The sequence below is a fragment of the Kogia breviceps genome, chromosome 15 (genome assembly GCF_026419965.1).
Source record: "Kogia breviceps isolate mKogBre1 chromosome 15, mKogBre1 haplotype 1, whole genome shotgun sequence".
Classification (NCBI taxonomy): Eukaryota; Metazoa; Chordata; class Mammalia; order Artiodactyla; family Physeteridae; genus Kogia; species Kogia breviceps.
In genome coordinates this window covers 4,184,239-4,203,701 of record NC_081324.1, presented here as the reverse complement: position 1 = coordinate 4,203,701, position 19,463 = coordinate 4,184,239, and the positions used below count along the sequence as shown (strand labels likewise).

Here is a 19,463-nt window from a genome sequence, read left to right as displayed (position 1 = left end):
AAATTGCCCTGGATCTCTTGTAAATGGAGGGTAATGATATTTACCTCATACAATGTTAAGAGGTTAATGGGATAAAGTACAGTAAGTGTACATAGTAGAGGTTCATAAAGGATGGCTATTGTTATTACTTTATAAGTAAATTGAGACACAGAGTTTAAGTAATTTGCTGTAGGTCATAAAGGTGAATAGATTCAGGATTTAGATTTTGTCCTTCCACTCTCTTCTTTCTACTACACTACATCATACTTCCTTCACCTAGCCTTGGGTTCCTTGGCTCAAATTTTTGTGTCCCAAAGAGCCTTACAGAAGTACATACCTAGTAAGTATTGAGTAAAAAATACAACAATTGAATAGCAGTTTTTTTGGCAATAGAGTATCAAAATAATTGTTATAGGAACTATGTTTCTTTAGGAGTTCAGAGAGAAAGGAGATGTCTGAGGGAATTCATATTTGAAACCTTTGGAACTTAGACAAAATTTTCCTCTCTTCTTGAATCAGCTCTTTTTTTGATTTCTCTGAAACTGTTTTTTTCCCCCAGAATCTCCTCCATTCATTCATGGCTCATCTTTCTCTTATCACAGTGTAAATGTTGCTTATCACACTGTAAATGGAACCCTTGGGTTCCATTTTCAGCCCTCTTTTCTTCTTCACAGACTCACCCATTCCAGTGGTGAACCTATACAATGGTACCTCCCAGACATCCTTATATAATTTCAGCTTGTCTGTCCTTTCTCTGATACTTTCACATGAATGTACTAATGGTACTCAGACCCAGTTTTGTCTAAAACTGAATTATTAACTTGTCACCCTCAGCCCCAACTCTGCTCCTCCTTTGAATTTACTCTTTTGGTCACTGGCGTCAACAGCCAGTATGTTACCCAGCCAGAGGCTTCAGGGTCATCTTTGGTTCTTGCTTGCTATATATCCAATCGCTCTTCAATAGTCTACCTTTGTCTCTGAAATCTCTTCCTCTCTGTCTTCATTTCTATTGCTCTAATTTAGACTCCTTTCCTTTGCTTGAACTATTAAAATGGTCACCATTTTGGCCTTCCTGTTTCCAGCATTTTTCCTTCTTGTTCTCTAATTTTTCCTCACAGTGTCAGCAGAGATCTCTTTCTAAAACAGAGGTCCCCAACCTAAATATCTCTAGTATCTCAATGTTGCCTAAGGAAGATAAAGTCCAAATTCTTTAGGTTGGCATTATAAGGAGGAAGTGATATTTATTGAGTACCTTCTTATGTGGGTTTGCTCACATAAGGACACAAATATATGTTAAATAAATAAATGCAAAGAGTTAATAAATGATAGGTAAATCAGAGTCTGTTGGGGTGTATAGTGAAGAGGTGAGTGGTTTGCTGGTCTTCAGAAAGCTCTAAGTTGAGAAAGACCATTATAAACATAGTGCTAGTATCATGGAGATCCCTGCAGCAATTGCCTCGAGTCCCTGAATAGTGTAGAAAATACTCAGAAGGCTATAAACTCAAGCTGTATAGGTAGATGTATGTGAGAACTCATAAACTGCAAACATTTGGAACTGATACCCACCTTCTCTGAATTCGATTTCAGGTTGTTTTCCCTTAAATAATTTATTCATCCACCTGCAGCCAGTCTCTTCTAACAGTTATAGCCATTCCTGCACTGACTATCTTTTTCTTAACACACAGCTCAGGCAACTAATCTCTTAAGCACAGCATATCACAGCACAAGACTTATTTCCAGTGTACAGCACAATAGGTATCTTTTCATTCTTGGTGTCCTTTCAGCATGACCAGCGCTTATCATCTTCCTCTTCCTACATCCATGGTTTGTTGCTCTGCCCTACTCCCCAATGCAATGGAAGTTCAGAGAAGTATGATAAGTCACTGAATGTGGAGAAGGGTCTAGATTTAGGCCCATAAGGTTTGTATTGGTAGAACTCAGATAAATCAGAGTGGGGGCAATGCTTTAAGCCCGTGCACTGTTAAAATGCTTATGACTTGTCCAGGCAATAAAAAATTGGCCAGGTTAGCTGGAGTTCATTGAAAAGCAGTAGGCAATAAAGTTAGAATGTTGTTTCCCAAAAGATGGATGATAAGGGCAAACGATCGTGAACCGTTCTCTCTAATCTTAATACAGTGTCCTCTCGCCCATTACTACTTTATTTTCCACCTCATTTGAGGTCTCTCTAATCTCTGGCTCACTGTAAGAAAATGCCCCGCACTTCCCAGGGTGAGAAAGCTGTAAGTGGCAAGTTGTTGGCTGCCTACAGGCTTAAATACCCTACAGACAGGGCACCTGAGGACTGGAGAAAAAAGCATTCCAAGACATGGAAAAGGGATGCAAAAGAAGAGTGAGAGTATTGGCTCTGTCCTCTCCCCTCCAAAAGACCAGATAGAGGTATAACTCCCTAACACATCCTCCAGTTAAAAAAATTTTTTTTACTTTAGTTAAGATGCTATTCTGACAAAATGCAAATACCTTCCTTTGGACAGAGATTCAACTTCTTATAAATTAACATAATTAAACTGAAAACCAGTTCAAATAAGTACAAAATAGGAGTTTGGGTTTGGAAGATAAGAGGGAAAGCATGAAATATTTGATATACTGTATAGAGGAGAAACAGGGTGAGCTGAAACACTGATTACATTATGTAAAGTGGTTATGTATGATTCAGTGTAATAGCCTTTGAAACTATATAATGCATAACTGACTCTGTAATAAATCTGTGTTGTTTAATGTTTCTTTTTGTCTGCCAAATTCTTTTGAGGACTTATGCATTAACATCTTATTTCTATTAAAAGCTAAGAGAATTTGATATTTCTCAAAGTATTATAAAGGATTTTGAAACTAACAAGAATGCTGTTATTGCGGGACATTCGATTTTGAGCAACTGGTGCTATGTTTTGCCAAGGTGAGATTTCAATTTGTAATATCTAGGGTGGGTTCAAGATAGTAATTATCTCTTATTTTGCTTCAACATTGATATGTGCAGAAGTATAAATCATTTTTGTGAATTTTTGAAACTGAATTATCACTTTAAAAAGGTATTGAAACAATATTGTCATACAGAAGCCATCAAATTACTAAAATAATTTTGTTATACATTTACATTTTTTTTTTGCTGAACATATATCCAACAAAGCACCTTTACTGAGAATACATAATATATTGAATATATAAAGTACTCTTACAATTCAACAATATACAATTCAATTAAAAGATAATTAAAGATTTAAACAAGTAATTCACCAAAAAGCTATATATGGGTGGCAAGTAAGCACATTAAAAGATGCTCAACATCATTAGCAGTCATTAGGAAAATGCAAATCAAAACCACAATAAGATACTGCTACACACCTACTAGTATAGCCAAAACTAAAAAGCCTGATACAATATTGTTGAGAATGTAGAGGAACTGGAAAAACGTATACATCATTGGGAAGAATGTAAAATGGTACAATCACTTTGGAAAACAGTTTGGCAGTGTCTTTAAAAGTTAAACATATACCTACCATGCAGTTCAGCCATTCTACTCCTAGGAGTTTACCCAAGAGAAAGGAAAGCATATGTCCATACAAAGATTGACATGTATACACTGACGTGTATAAAATTGATGACTAATAAGAACCTGCTGTATAAAAAAAATAAATTAAAATTAAATTAAAATTTATCATTTAAAAAAAGACACAAATGTTCACAGCAGCTTTATTTGTAATAGCCAAAAACTGGAAACAACCAAATGCCCATTAAAAAGTGAATAGGTAAACAAACTGTGGTATATCCACATAATGGAATATTATTTGGCAATAAAAAGGAATGAAATATTGATACCACAACAACAGGACTGAAGAATCCAGACAAAAAAAATAGTATGTATTATTCCATTTATATAAAAATCTAGAAAATGCAAACTAAAGAAGAATTAGAAGGAGGGATTACAAGGACGGTTTGGAGATGCCTGCAGTTCGCAGGCATCTCATTGTTGTAGCCTCTCCTGTTGCGGAGCACAGGCTCCAGACGCACAGGCTCAGCTGACATGGCTCACATGTCTAGCCACTCCGCGGCATGTGGGATCTTCCCGGACCAGGGCACGAACCCGCGTCCCCTGCATCGGCAGGCGGACTCTCAACCACTGCGCCACCAGGGAAGCCCATGTCTACTATTTTGATTGTGGTGATGGTTTCATGGTACATACATAGGTCAAAATGTACCAAATCGTACAGTTTAAATATATGTAGTTTATTGAGGGTCAGTCATACCTCAATAAAACTGTAACCAAAAAACTACCTTATTTCAACTCATTTTTTGTTTTTTTGAGATTATGAAATGTTCTAAAATTGACAGTGGTGGGAGTTACCTTGTGGCCTAGTGGTTAGGATTCCAGGCTTTCAGTGCTTCGGCCCAGATTCAATCCCTGGGGCTTCCCTGGTGGCGCAGTGGTTGAGAGTCCGCCTGCCGATGCAGGAGACACGGGTTCGTGCCCTGGTCCGGGAAGATCCCACATGCCACGGAGCGGCTGGGCCCGTGAGCCATGGCCACTGAGCCTGCGCATCCGGAGCCCGTGCTCCGCAACGGGAGAGGCCACAACAGTGAGAGGCCCACGTACCGCAAAAAAAAAAAAAAAAAAAAAAAAAAGTGGGAATGTATATATAGCCTAGAATCTGACAATAACAAGTAGAAACAAGAATTCAAACAGCTCCCCATTCTGGGTCAGCAAACAGCTTGAAAAACCTCAAACTGCCATGAAGGGAGAGCATCATTTTACTGTGTATACATAGTACCTGGGACTATACTGATAAGCCAAAAATGCTACTCTATTTGGTAAAGTCTGCTAAACAGACCACATAAACACAGTACACTTTAGAGAGAGAATCTTAAAGTGCACGACTCTAAAGGCCTCTGATATACGGTTACATTTTTATTAGACATAGTTTTAAAACAGTAAAATTTCTAGGTATCTCATTATGAAATTATAACTATTATAATAATATCAATAAAATATTATAAACTTGTACATATAATTAATGATTCATTATCATTTGATATGAGCTGTTTTAAGTTTATACTATCTTCAGGGGGAAAAATGACTTGTTATTAACATAAATATGATTATTGGCGTGAAATTTTAACCTGCTTAGGCAAAAGAACTTTAAAGCAGCATATACACAATGCCTTGATCATTGAAGCCAAGAAGAGGTAGGTAGGGAACACAGATTTGACTCTGATTCATTCAGCTCTTAACAGACTTTTCCCTAAAGTCTAACAATTAACAGGCATACTTCTGTGTGGCAACACTGTATTCATTAGTTTGTGTTTATAACTGGCTTATTGTTTGCATCAGTTCAACTTAGTTTTTTCTAACAATTCTAGTTGTTAAGAATTTAGTACAATGTTAATTTAGAACTGGGAGCAAATGAGTAGCTTATTATTTATGTGTTGATACTTGCTAAAATTTTTGAATGCTTTCCAAATCACATAGTTAAACTGTATCTAAGCATTGTCTCATAATACTTCACCACCTCTATCTTTTATAGTATGAAAATGGGACAAATAATAAGTATTCTTCACACCATACCCCCTGACTGTCCTTTTCACTCATATGAAGATTTCCAGATGCACTGGGATGACCTGGTAAGGAATAGAAACATGTATTACATTTAGTAGCTATTTGATTTTACTTCTTGTAATTTAACCTTAAGTTTAGCTTTCTCAGGAGAATTTCAACTTTGTTCTTAATTTTTAGTATAGCTATAAGCTTCCAGAAAATTGTGGAACTACTAAAATATACTGCAGCATCTACTTCAAAATGATAGGAAGAAGGGCCTTCACATATCCTTTACAGATGCTCTCTGCCCGCCTTACAGTCCAGGCTTACTCCTGCCCTGATGTCATCATTTTCAGCCTTCTCTAAGTTCAGATGAAGCTACTTTCCTTCCCTCTACTTCTTTTTATCTGAATAAGTGTTTTTTTGTTTTCCTTAGAATTTTGCTATTTTTATTTGAGGATGAGCTTAATAAAAATATTTTTTACCCTTAAACACTACTGCAAAAATTCAGACAGCAGAAGAAACTTTAGAGTGGATAGGAAAAATGTTTACATGATTCCTGGTAGAAAGTAAGAAAATAATTGCAGGCTTCTCCTTAGCCAAGGGCTCCCTCCTGTGGCATGCTGTATATTACTGAAAGGGTAGAATTAAAAGAATTAGTCATTTAATGAAATTTTCTTTTCAGAGTATTTAATTTTACCATCAAAGCGTAGAGGATTTGAGTTGCACTTAATGCACCCCATTGATTCAAGAAAATATTTTTCTTAATGTTACTTTAAAAAATCTACATACAAAAAGAGCACAAGCGCTCAGGTGAAACTCTTCCATCTTAATTAGTACTTATTTCACCATTTCTGTCTCTTTATATTCTGACCAGCTGGAGTTTCCAAATGGAAGAGGGAGGAGCCTAATGTTCTCTTTCTGTATTCTGCATTTCCTAACCCAAATCTTAATATAAAGCTGAGGTTGACAGGTATCAATTTTTCCCCTTCATTAGATGCTAAGACATTATTCCAAGTCTTCAGAATATTTTTCATCAGAAAAAGTAACTGCTTTTCTCAAAGAACTGCTTTCAGAGCTTGAATACAATCTATACATGTTGTTTCTCTGTACTGAATTTTTACTACTCTTGGAGATGCAGCCTGTTTATCGTTTACTATAAACACTTATTTTTATAATCTATAAAGGTCATAGTATCTTTTTTAAAAATCATTTTTTTATATATCTTAGTTTGCCAGTCTGTGTAGAAAGCCATATAGTAAGGGTACTGTGAGTCGTCTTTATTGTGAGTGTTAAAATTAAGCAATATCATCTCTATTCTCTATAGCTTTGGATAATATGGAATAAGCAATATATAAAATAGTTAGGATTTAGTTGCGTGCCTTTTTAGCAGTTACTATTTTAAGACTGTTTTACTTCCATTAAAAAATGCTGTCTTCTATCTACAGAAAATGTCCCACTGTTCTTTAACAATGTTCACATACCCTCTCAGTTGCATCAGAAGTCAGCCCATACAGTTCTTTCCAAGGGTAGATACGGAAAGTGTGTTGAAAAGTTTTCTTTCAGATTTAAAATCTAAACTGCCCCATATATGTGGATCTCCCATAAAGATGACAACTAAACCGTGCTACTACACACAAGAACTAACTAAACTGTATCTGCAGGTAAGAGATTTCATATCCTACCAAGTTCTCTAAGACATGCTATGCACCTTTTGCCTTCAGTGATGGACTACCTACCCACTGTGCTATAAGTCTTTTCTCTCAGTTCAGTGTTTCCCTAGTACTGTTTGTCATTGTTGTACTTAACCATTTGTTGTTGTCATTATTATTATTATTGTATTTAACTTGGTATTATGGTAGTAGTTGTTTACTGTTCTATTTCTTCTAATTTAACATGACTTCCTAGAGGACAAAGAGCATATTCATCTTCTTATTCCAAGTTCCTGGTACTTAACAGGTGTTCATTAAATGTTTTTTCAAAGAATAAATGAATAAATGATCGTATAGGATAGTTTGGAAACATTTGCCTCATACAAATCCAAGTTTTCTTTGAAATTCTGCCACTTCATTTGAGTCTGATTGATTGAAAAAGCCTTTGAATAATTCCATTTATAGAAATCGAATTAACTTGATAGCATTTTCATTGTAAGATGATATGCTAAGTGAAATCTTATTTATGAAAAAAAGAATAAGAAGAATGGGTAAAGGGAGAAGTCGAAAGCAAAGCAGGTGCCAGATAGCCATGGCCAACCTTCTGAGGAGCCCAGTGGCTAAAACGGCCCATCACAGTGGTTCTGCATTGGCCAAAATAGCCAGGCTTTTATACCTCTTTCATCTGTCGTTGGATTTGGGCCACCTGGAGACAGGCAGGTTCTAGGGTGAGATGGGTCTCCATAACTGAGGCAGTCTCCGCAAGGGCTGACTGCCAAGGGTGGTTTGCTGACAGTAACCTGGCAGCGGGGGAGCAGCCGTTTCTTGAAGGGGGTCTGGGCAGCACATCACCATTTCCTTCCCAGTACTTCATGGGGATTTTTGTGTTTTGTTTTTGGATTAGATAATCCTATTTGGAACAGTTCCTTGTACTGGAGCTCTCAGTAAATGTTAGTTCCTATTATTGCTACAACCTTGTTAGCTCTAAGATTCATGAAGTACTAAAAAGAATACATTTTAAAAATGAAAAATAAATTGATCAAACTACTTGATAAAACTCAACTTACTTAAAAAAGTAAATTAGTAGGAGTGCTTAGCCAAACTAGCTTTTTTTTTTAACTTACCGAATTCTCCAAAATACATAAAAGAAATTACTATAGTATAACGAACTGTTGTATGCCTATCATCTGGCTCCTCCTTGATGGATTTTTGGGGTGGGGGTAAACTGTAGTATTTTAAAACAAATCCAAGATATGCTATTATTTTAATCTGAAAAGACTTTAGTGTGTATGTTTTGCTGATAAGAGCTTTTTAAAAATATTATGTAACAATAATCCATTAATATCACCTAATACCAGTTCATACTGCAATTCCCTATTTATCTCAAAGATTTATTTTAGAGGTTTCATTTAAGTCAGAATCCAAGCAAGGTTCAAATAATTTGGTTGTTCCCTCTCTTAGATCTCTTTTACTGAATAACATTCCAAACTCCCCTCCCCTTTATTTTTTATTTATTTATTTATTTATTTATTTATTTATTGTGTGGTACACGGGCCTCTCACTGCTATGGCCTCTCCCGTTGCGGAGCGCAGGCTCAGCGGCCATGTCTCATGGGCTCGGCTTGTGGGATCTTCCCAGACCGGGGCACGAACCCGCGCCCCCTGCATCTGTAGGCGGACTCTCAACCACTGCACCCGCCACCAGGGAAGCTCTCCCCTCCCCTTTATTTATGCCAGTTATTTGCTAGGAAAACTGGATCATTTACCTGGAAAATGTCCCATATTTTGCCTTTGAATGATGGTTTCCTTGTTGTGTCATGTCTTTTAAACTTAACACATTCTTCCAAGCCCCATATTTCCTACAAACCTGTACTTAAATCCTAAGCTTAACTGAATCCTGGTTGGACTTTAATCAAGAAACACTCAGGTGGTGCAAGACATAGAACCAAATTTCAATAGAAAAAAACACATTCGATCCATCATTTTGATTGGTTCTCAAGCTTCATTTAATAATTTCCTTAATTCTAGGTCTCCATTAGATGTCCATTCATATCTAAATATAAGTTAAAGCTTTTGGTTTCCCTATAATTTTATGTTAATGGACAAAGTTATATAAATTGTATATAAAGTTCTAGAAATTAAAAGTCAACTAAGCCACACTGACACCTGGCAGAATAATGGTAATAATGTAGTAAAGTGTGTGCTTTTTTGTTAGGTTATGACTTCACAAAGCTTTGGTTTGTTGACAATTTAAGTATTTTAAGTTCTGTGAATTACTTATGATTTCATCTGCTGTTTACATTGGTCCTTTTTGTAGTCTTTTTAAAATTTTTGAATGTAAACCTAGAAGAGGTTTCCCCCTTTGGGCTGTTTACTATATTTTAGAAATTGAAAGAATGAATAAATAATAATACATTGACAGGCTAGGGAGCAAAACAAGCTCCTGGAAATTATTTCCACCACATACATATTTCTGAGAGACAAATGAAGATGAAACTGGGTGTGAATATAAACGTTTCAGATACATATTCTAGATAGTTGGTTTTTTTTGGTTTTGGGGGGGGGTTTTGTGGTACGTGGGCCTCTCACTGCTGTGGCCTCTCCCGTTGTGGAGCACAGGCTCCGGACGCACAGGCTCAGCGGTCATGGCTCACGGGCCCAGCCGCTCCGCAGCATATGGGATCTTCCCGGACCAGGGCACAAACCCGTGTCCCCTGCATCAGCAGGTGGACTCTCAACCACTGCGCCACCAGGGAAGCCCTCTAGATAATTTGTATATCAAAATACACGTAATCTATTCTTATATGAATCTGCCTAGAATGAGTTTTTCTTTTGGTATATCAAGTGGTAGGTATATTGTTTAACAATTACTATGGTTTATGAAAACCAAGGGTCTAAAAAATGTTCTTTGATTTTCTATAATTGGTTTCAACTTAGTTCTTGACCTGTTTTTTCATCAAATGGAAAAAATTCAATCCAAACATTTTAAGATGATTCAGCCACTTCTGACAAAACATCTTTTTGAGGTAGAATTTCATTCAAATTTAAGAATCATTCTCCCCGTGATAGCATCTATGTACAGGGGAAAGCCTACATAAGGTGAGGGCATTTGCTGTGTTTGCCTCAAATGGTCCACATCAGGAGAATGAATGCCCTAAGCTCTGTTTCCAGACACCTGCAAAGCTGGTGAGTGGACACTTGGGCTTCTGCTAACTCTGCAACTGAAAAACCAAAGGCATTCATAAGTAAACTTTTCAGCAGAAACTACAGAAGTATGGCTTTACCTCACTTCTTTCTTCCAAATATTGTATGAGTGCATCTGACTGGTTGATCCTAAATCACATCCTGAACCTTAGCTGCAAAGGAGAAAATGTTCATTTTAGATTTCCAGGCTCTAGAAGGAATGCTAGAAGGAGGGTGGAATGGGTATTGAACACCAGTCCACCATATCCATCGCATCCATCACACAGTCACAGCTGAGTAGTGGAGGGGAGAGGGCAGGCATTAACTTCTTGACTGCATTAGTCTGATGTTGCTGGTCTCATATGGTATCTTGACAAAGATGGTGTACAAGGTGTTCTAGCTCCTTTGTACAGATGATCTTCAGAAGAACAGCTTTACCCCCTCTTGAATTTCTCTAGAGCTACATGTCAAACCCTGTTATGGGTAGAATTGTGCACCCCTCCCCCCCCAAAAAATTGACATGTTGAAGCCCTAACCAGCAGTACCTCAGGACGTGGCCTTGTTTGAAATAGGGCTGTTACAGAAATGACTATATACTAGCATATGTGGGCCCCTAATCCAATGTGACTGGTGTTCTTATATAAAAGGGAAATTTGGACACAGACTCATTTGCAGGGAGAATGCCATGTGAATATGAAATGGCCATCTCCAAGTCGAGGGAAGAGGCCTAGAACACATCCTTTTCTCATGGCCCCAATTCTGCCAGCACCTTTATTTTGGACTTCTCACCTCCAGAATTTTGAGGCAATACATTTCTGTTGTTTAAGCCACCCAGTTTGTGGTGGCTTTGTTATAGCAGCCCTATCAAACAGTACAAACCCCTTCTTGATGCGTGCTTTTTCACTCACCCTATCAATCTCCTGGCATTATAAACCATTCCTCAGTTAGCTTCTGCATCACTTCACTCAGGGTCATGAAAGCTGGCTAGGTCCTCTTCTGTTCCCTCTGCAAATTATAAGAAAGTAAAGAGAGGTGTCTTCTTGCCTTACTGACATGGATAAGACTCAAGCTTGAGAAATCTACAGACAAAAGTGAACCCAGTCACCTACTTTGAGCATCACCCAAACCTTACCCAGGACTTTATTGGGGACTTCCCACTTCTCTCACGAATAGCCATGATGGGAGAAGGAGCATTGTTCTCTGTGGTGACTTTATATTATGTCAACTTGAGTACGCTGTAGGTATGTGTCCTTGAATTCCTTCCTACATCGTTCTGGCTTAGGGTGGCATGTGATTGGAGGTGGAGGTGGAGGTGAAGCAAGAGCTACGTCCACACAGAGAAAGTCTGTGTGAGGCCAGGATTGCAACTCAGCCTCATCGGGATAAGCTACGGCAGCTTGTTGATGTGCAGCAGAAGTGGGGCCATAGCTCCATCTGCCCCGACCACATCTCCTCCTTCAGCTCCCTAAATCCTGCGTCGGGTTTGCATGCATCTCAATTGCCAAGTGCACCAGACCTTTTGTAGGTCACCTGTACTATGATGTCAGAGGCTTGAAGTTGGTAAGAGACCAACTGCTCTCTGACATTCTACTCCATTTTTCAAGGTGGCCACCAGGTCACCCAGCCACATGCCCTTCTGACCAGTGACAACTCTTCTATTGTAGTGTGGGGTCTATGTTCCTTCCCTTTGGGTCTGGGCAGGCCTGTGATAGAGGTGATGCTACATGACTTCCAAGACTAGGTCATTAAAAGAAAAACAGTTTCTACCTGTCTCTTGGGACAGTTGCTATGCCACGTGTGAGGGATCCCAGTCTACATGAAGAGGCTACCTATAGGTACTCCAGATGACAACCAGTGTTGATCATCACACATGTGTGAGTGAGGAAGTGATTCCAGCCCCAGAGTCATCTAACCATAACTGCCTGAGAGACTCTCAGCTAAACCAGGTCAAATCCCAGAATCAAAAAATAAATAAATTTTTTTTAAAAATCCCAGAATCATTAAAGATAAAACATAATTATATTTTTGTTTAAAGCCACTAAGTTTTGGTATGATTTGCCTAATAAGTAACTGGATCACTCACTCACTTTTCCTCTGCCTGTTCACAGCTCTTACTTATCTCCTAAAATTCTGTCCTGCTGTCCTCCCAACTATATTCAACAACTGGATCTCCAGTAAGGGAGAGAAAAACCAATTGTTCTGGTTTGAATATTGTTCTAGATTGTCTTTTTAAATTTTATTTCAAGGTGTTAATCTATGTGTTTTTTTATGTCAGAGGGTGAGAAAAGAACTCTGTTCAGTGTTTCAGATTATTGTCACATGTCTCTCTTTTACAGACAATAAGACTTAATAGGTATGTGTTTTAAAAGACTATAAGCACTTCCCAGCAGCAGATGAATAGATAAACAAAATGTGATATATACATACAATGGAATATTATTCAGCCATTAAAATGAATGAAACTCTGACATATGCTACAACATGGATGAACCTTGAAAAGCTAAATGAAATAAGCCAGACACAAAAAGACAAATATTGTGATTCCACTGACATGGAATACTTAGAGTGGGCAAATTCATAGAGACAGGAAGGAGAATGGTGGTGACCAGAGCTGTGAGGAGAAGGAAATGAGTTATTGCTTAAAGACTATGAAGCTCCTGTTTGGGATAAAAATAAAGTTTTGGAAGTAGTGGTGATGATTACACAACAGAAGTACAGTGGGGAATGTACTTAATGCCACTGAATTGTATGCTTAAAAATGGATAAAATGGTATATTTCATGCTTTATATTTTTCTACAACAATTTTTTAAGAAGACTATGAACACTTGTTTCTCTTTGATGTATCTGACAAGTCAGTTTGACGAGTGCTTGCTGAACTGTTTCCACGTACCAGGCACTCTAGTAGGCAATAAGACTGCAAAATGATTAAGACACAGTCACTGCCTATACTCAGAATCCTACTTGTTCTGAAAGGCGTAGAGTAGATGCAACCACCTCCTCTATTAATTTAATTTCTGAGTAAGTGTTTTGTTAGTAACTGTGTGAAAGATTTAAGAATGTGAAGGATGTAAGAATAAGTAACTCATAGTTCCTACCCTCAAAGAATCTAGTGTCTACTTAGGGAGACTGACATTCACACTAAAAGATAAGAACATTACCTTGTCCTATTTTTTTGGTGACAAATAAATAGTAACTGATAGAAGATTCTTGAGAAGTTGAGAGAGAAAAAATGGAGAGAAGAGGGAAAGACATTCTGAGAGAGACAGTAGAACGAGCACGTTTGGAGGACGATGGTAGCAGCTAAGGGTGTAGTTTTTATAGGTGATTTATATACAATTTAGAATATAACTTCATCTTAAAATATTATCTTGAAAGGATGGTATCTAAAGAAGGATACAAATCATAAGAAATATACACATGTCCTCACTAAGGCTCATTTGTTTTTTGTTTTTCTTTACCTGTTCTATGTATTGTAGTGTTACTTTTTATCCTTATTTTGATGATATCTTATATCTTATTTCTTTTCCATTAAGGACATTATTACATTTTCTAAATTTCCTAATCTTTATCCTTTCAGGAAAACAAAGTCAAGCCACCTAATCTAACCACTAAACAAAAGTTCAGGTCCTCTCTGGCTCAGGCCCCTTCCACAAGACCCGCCCAGGCTCAAAGTATCCCATTTCATTCAGTAGCCACGGACCACAAGGTGGAGCTTTCGGTCAGCCAGCCGAAGCCCTGTGTGTCCTCAACTCTGCACCTCCAGCCAGAATCTGTTCAGAGCAGAAAGAAATCCCTGCCTGACAAGGCAGCACAAGTACATCTGGAAATACCAAAGCTGCACAGAGGAAGTATTCAAGTTCAAGACACAGATTTTAGCTCCCAACATACTATTGCCCCTAAATTCATACCAGTTTTCAAAAATCGACAATTACTGATGAACAAAAATATCTTAGAACCTAACAACCTGAAAAGAAAACATGTTACAGAATCTAAGTTGCTTTCACTTAAAACTAGTGTGATCCAGGATGATAAACTGAATTTACATCCAGCTATTAAAAAAAGATCTAATCGCAGCATTCAGATGAAGACTTCTAGATCTCTGCAAGAAAAAAACACGGAGTCCTTTGAAAATATGACAGAAAATCCCCCTTCTAGTGGAAAATTACCAGTCATGAGTTTAAGTGAAATAAAACAACTATCTAATAGTTCAGTATTTCAGATATCAAATAACAAGTTAGGTGTAATAAAAAGTGCTGTTGACTTCCAAGAGAATGAAAAAGAAAATTTGACAAGCAAATACATAACACAAATTTTAGGGAAAGGCCACGAGTCACTAAAAGTGAAAAGACCACCACACATTTTTGAATCAGACACAGAAACGGAAGATTCCCAACTGCTGCAGCAACAATCAATTGATCAAACTAAAGCTGATGTAAGTGACCACCGATTAATAGTAAGCAGAACAGCCCACAAGTCTAAAAGGAAGTTACGTCAGGACTCTTCAGAAACTTCAAAGAAGCCTCACTCCAATATTATCCATTATGGACAATCCAGTTCTAAGAACCAGGTAAAAAACCTAAAAACAATTTTAATCTGGGGATATTGACCATGTGATAGACCTTTAAAACCCCTAAATAAAGATTTAAATGATTTGCCCAAGATCATCTAGAAACACATTAAGAAACAGAGTATCTAACACAACTGCAAGTATATACAGTTAATTTATAACAAAATGTGATTCTTCAATCTGGTTACAGATACATAACTTGGACAAATCAAAACACAAGAAATCTCTCATCATTCCTAAAGCTTAGGACATGGATGTGAAAGAAGGAAATACCCACCAGGTAACTTAGATGATATCTTCTGATTGACTGATTGATTGATGATTATTTGGATACGTTGGGTCTTCGTTGCTGTGCGCAGGCTTTCTCTAGTTGTGGTGAGCGGGGGCTACTCTTCGTTGCAGTGCGCGGGCTTCTCATTGCAGTGGCTTCTCTTATTGCGGAGCATGGGCTCTAGGCTTGCAGACTTAAATAGTTGTTGCGTGCAGGTTCAGTAGTTGTGGCTCGCGGGCTCTAGAGTGCAGGCTCAGTAGTTGTGGCTCACGGGCTTAGTTGCTCCACTGCATGTGGGATCTTCCCAGACAAGGGATCAAACCCTCGTCCCCTGCATTGGCAGGTGTATTCTTAAACACTGCGCCACCAGGGAAGTCCCTGATTTATTTTTTATTACATTAACAAAATTGGAATTACCAAGTTTAGGGATCCCCGATCTCATGTACCAAAGGAGCTACTTTTAATTCCTTGAAGCCTTAAAATCAGCAAGGAAATAGTAAATGGTGGGGACAGTACAATCCTTGACTAAGGACTGTACACAGCAACTGTAACGTGTTGTAAAGGCCCCTAAAGAGGGATGAGTTAGAGAGAGGTTCCCATCACTGGCTCCCACCCACTCTGTTCTGGGGTCTTTGCAGACTAAGAGCAAGGCACGGGCGCAGACTGCCTAAAGTTACAAGATTTCATAGCCATTAGAACACCTACGTTTTGGACTCTTACCCAAGATGATTACCCTTAAATGTTTCAAAAGTTAATCATTAAGTTCAAGTTTACTCCAAAAAATGTTGCAGCGCTCGCTAAAGTTAAACTTGAGATTTAGCTGATAAGGCTGAGTCCACAGCACTGAAATCACAAAACCATGCATCTGGAAATTGCATTTTATTCTGTTCTGCCATCTGTTTAATCTAACATATTACTAAAATACCCACAAGTACTTTTTTGCATAGAACTGTTGGAATATTTTCAATTCAAATTTATTATGAACAAACTACAAAGCATTTTCTTATTTTGTTTTCTAAATGCTATTTCTTTCTATAATTAATAGAGTTTTCAGCCTGATTTGAATTACCAAAAGATACTTAAGTCTATTTTCATATATTTTATAATGTTAAGTTTCCTGTAGTTTTTGATGGTTTACTATATGCAGTCAGTAGGTGGTTGAGGAAAAAATGTATGTGCTGGCTAGAATGCCTTAAAATTTTTTATTTTCATTTTTAAAAATAAATGAAATCTCTAGATTTCATATTGTTTTAGAAGTATAGCACTTTCCCACTTTGAATTACTTAAGACCTAACACAGTTTTTAACAATTAAAACATCTGTCCATCAGCTAGAAAGAATAACATAATGAGAAAAATCATAGGATATCATAATAGAAAAGAATTTCCCCAAAATATAAAATTGATGTATACTCCTGTAAAATTGTTAAATAATACAAAACAGTTTCAAGAAAAAAGTAAAAAAACAAAAACAAAAAACCACGTGCAATTCCTCTTTGCAGAGATAACCAGTCTGAACAGTGGATGGACACACACGCACTCCTGTGAACATGGATTCAGGCTCCATACGCTGCTGTGGAAACTTTTATCACTCCACAGGTTTTTTCACAGTTGGATAGTGTTCCATTGCAATGTGGATATCCTGTATTTAACTGTCCCTACTGATTGACATTTAAGTTGTTCACAACCTATCACTCTAACAACATCATATAATTAGTCTAGTACAGATCTTGGCAAAATGCCAGTTATATAGTAGTTTTGTTAGTTGGAAATATCTTTATTTTGCTTTTTTATTATTGAAATGTATTTGAATTCATTATTTTTATTGTTGAAATTTTCAAACCACACAACATGCATAGTATAAAAAAACCTCTCAGTACCTATCACCCTGCTTCAACAATTATTAATATTTAGCCACTCTGTTTCATCTATTTCTCACAGATACACTTTTTTTCCTATAGTATTTTAAAGCAAATTCAATATGTCGTATAGTTGTACTCATAAATACTTTAGTGTATATCTCTTACAGATAAAGTATAGCATATTTTTAAAGAATAAAAAGAATGTGTATATATACATTAAATTGGGGGAGTCTACCATATCTTCATTGATTCACTAACTTTCATTTTAGTGTAAATATGCAAACTAACAGGAAGCCCTCAATAAAAATAAAATCTATTTCACAGAAGAACTAGAGCCTTCAATCATAATCAAAATATTGGAGGGAGATTTATTTGTTCAGCCTTATTTATTAAGCCTATGCTGTGTGCCAGGTAGTAGGTTATACACTGGGTTACTGAAATAAGACTGCAATTGGCCATGTGGTCTGTTCTCCAGCAAACCTACTCTGGGTGCCTGGCAAAGACATAGGAGTATAAATGTATTGAAACAAATGTCAACAATGATATTTGGTCCATATTACAAATAAATTATCTAATATATAAAAAGAGGGAAACAGAAATGGAGCTTCTATCCTAACTAGTATTATTCTGGCTTTCAAACATTTTAGAAATTTAATTTGCAAAATGTGATATAATTGTTGTGGTAAGATATTTAAAGAAACCAAAATCCTCATTAGTATTCCACTGCAATAATCCTTCATTAAAAAAGAGACAGCAGAGAGTCAAGTATAAGTTGAACTTAGATTTTTTTAGTGTGACTTACTGCTTTTGCTACTTCACTAAACCACTGCAATTAAAGGCAAAAATGAATACAAACTTTACTTCAAAATTGTAAATATAATTCTTGTTCTTGAAATTGTGCCCTATTAATTTACTGTATACCTTTACTGAACAAGTTTCTATTTTCCAGAATTATCTCTATTTTATAATTATTTTACCATTTTCATAGGGAAATACATCTGGTTGAAAGCCTATTTTGAGTGTGCCTTTCTCATTCTAAAACTAGTATGATGGATAACTAGTAGACTGCAGTAAAAAACAGTATGTCACTTTGTTTGTGAGGGCGTGGTGAAAATATTTATTTATGAAGGTGCTGTTGATAAGGATATATATTTGGTCACTTGGTCAGTCGACCACAACCTGTACTCATTCTTGAAACCAGTCTTCCTCCTGCTCCGTGGAGCTTTAGGCTGCCTTCCTGCTACTGTCCAGTTATCATGTCTCGGGTAATAAAAACTTATTTTACTATTAGACTTAGCAAAATAATTAAAAAAGATAAATCCACTGCTTAAGTAGTGTAGTGTGTAATATCTTCCAATTCTTTATATAAGTAATCTTGATAGCCCCTCCTCCACTCCATTAGTGTCTAAAATTTAGAATTTATAGGAAAGCACTTCTTTAGATAAATATTAACTTATATGGCAAAGCCTGCTTATGTTAGAATCAGTCTATTTTCTGGTATAAAGTAGGTTTATTTTTCATCTTACAATATTTATCCTAATGAAAATTTACCAAAAAATATGTATACACATATAACACATAAAGACATACACATATATGTATGTGTGTGTGTATATATATATATATAATTTACTGTAAAGATAAATTGATTGATTATTTACTACTCCATGTTCAGAGATGAGAGTCCAGACCAAACTGTTATGCTCAAATTCACTGGAGAAATCAGTGAAGATTTTGGTTCATTTTAAAGAAGATTTTGGTTCCTTGTTTTAATTTATATGCATTGTGGAATACCCCTTACCCTGCCCCCAAATCATTCTTTACATTCCAATTGTATGTCAGTTTTAGAACCATTACAATTTTAAAACCATAAACAAATGAATTTGTTTATAGATTAGCCATGACATTTAAAAACCAAGTATGCTGAAATTAATGCTAAAAATCACCTTCATAGAAATGTAAAAAAGCTTTTTTTGTACCTTTCATATTTTTATTTCACAGTATTTATTGCTTACTATGTTACTATTTATTTTTATTTATATTTTATTAGATATTACTATGTTATACATTATTGTATATTATTTATATTTTATTTGCTGCTTACATAGCAAATAAGTAAAAAATACAGGTTAGTCAATAATTAGCTTTTATCTGACTAACCAGTTCACTAACCAGTTCTTGCTCTCTTTTTCAAATTGCTCATCATCTGCTGTTATGCTGGAACTGACAATGGACTGGGTATTTATTGATACTTAAGAATGGTCAGTATTGATAAATGCTTAAAGATGTCATGGTCATTATCTATTGATGCTTAAAATATTTATGCTGTATCCTACATAGTGTCATAGTGTCTTGTTTTTAATTAAAAAAACTATTTCAAATAGATGTATTTTTCTATGTCAGAGT

The 19,463-nt window shown here is 36.5% G+C and overlaps 1 protein-coding gene across 1 annotated transcript in view; it reads left to right on the top strand.

Annotated features, from left to right (window-relative positions):
• The window catches only part of C15H18orf63 (chromosome 15 C18orf63 homolog), a 28,499-nt gene extending 13,326 nt beyond the window's left edge, over nucleotides 1-15,173 (top strand). Inside the window, exons 7-12 of the mRNA XM_059039698.1 lie at nucleotides 2,781-2,890; nucleotides 5,514-5,610; nucleotides 5,723-5,808; nucleotides 7,005-7,188; nucleotides 13,937-14,926; nucleotides 15,117-15,173. Of these exons, the coding sequence (XP_058895681.1) occupies nucleotides 2,781-2,890; nucleotides 5,514-5,610; nucleotides 5,723-5,808; nucleotides 7,005-7,188; nucleotides 13,937-14,926; nucleotides 15,117-15,173 (1,524 nt within the window). The remainder of the gene's footprint in view (nucleotides 1-2,780; nucleotides 2,891-5,513; nucleotides 5,611-5,722; nucleotides 5,809-7,004; nucleotides 7,189-13,936; nucleotides 14,927-15,116) is intronic.
• Nucleotides 15,174-19,463: the final 4,290 nt, after the last annotated feature.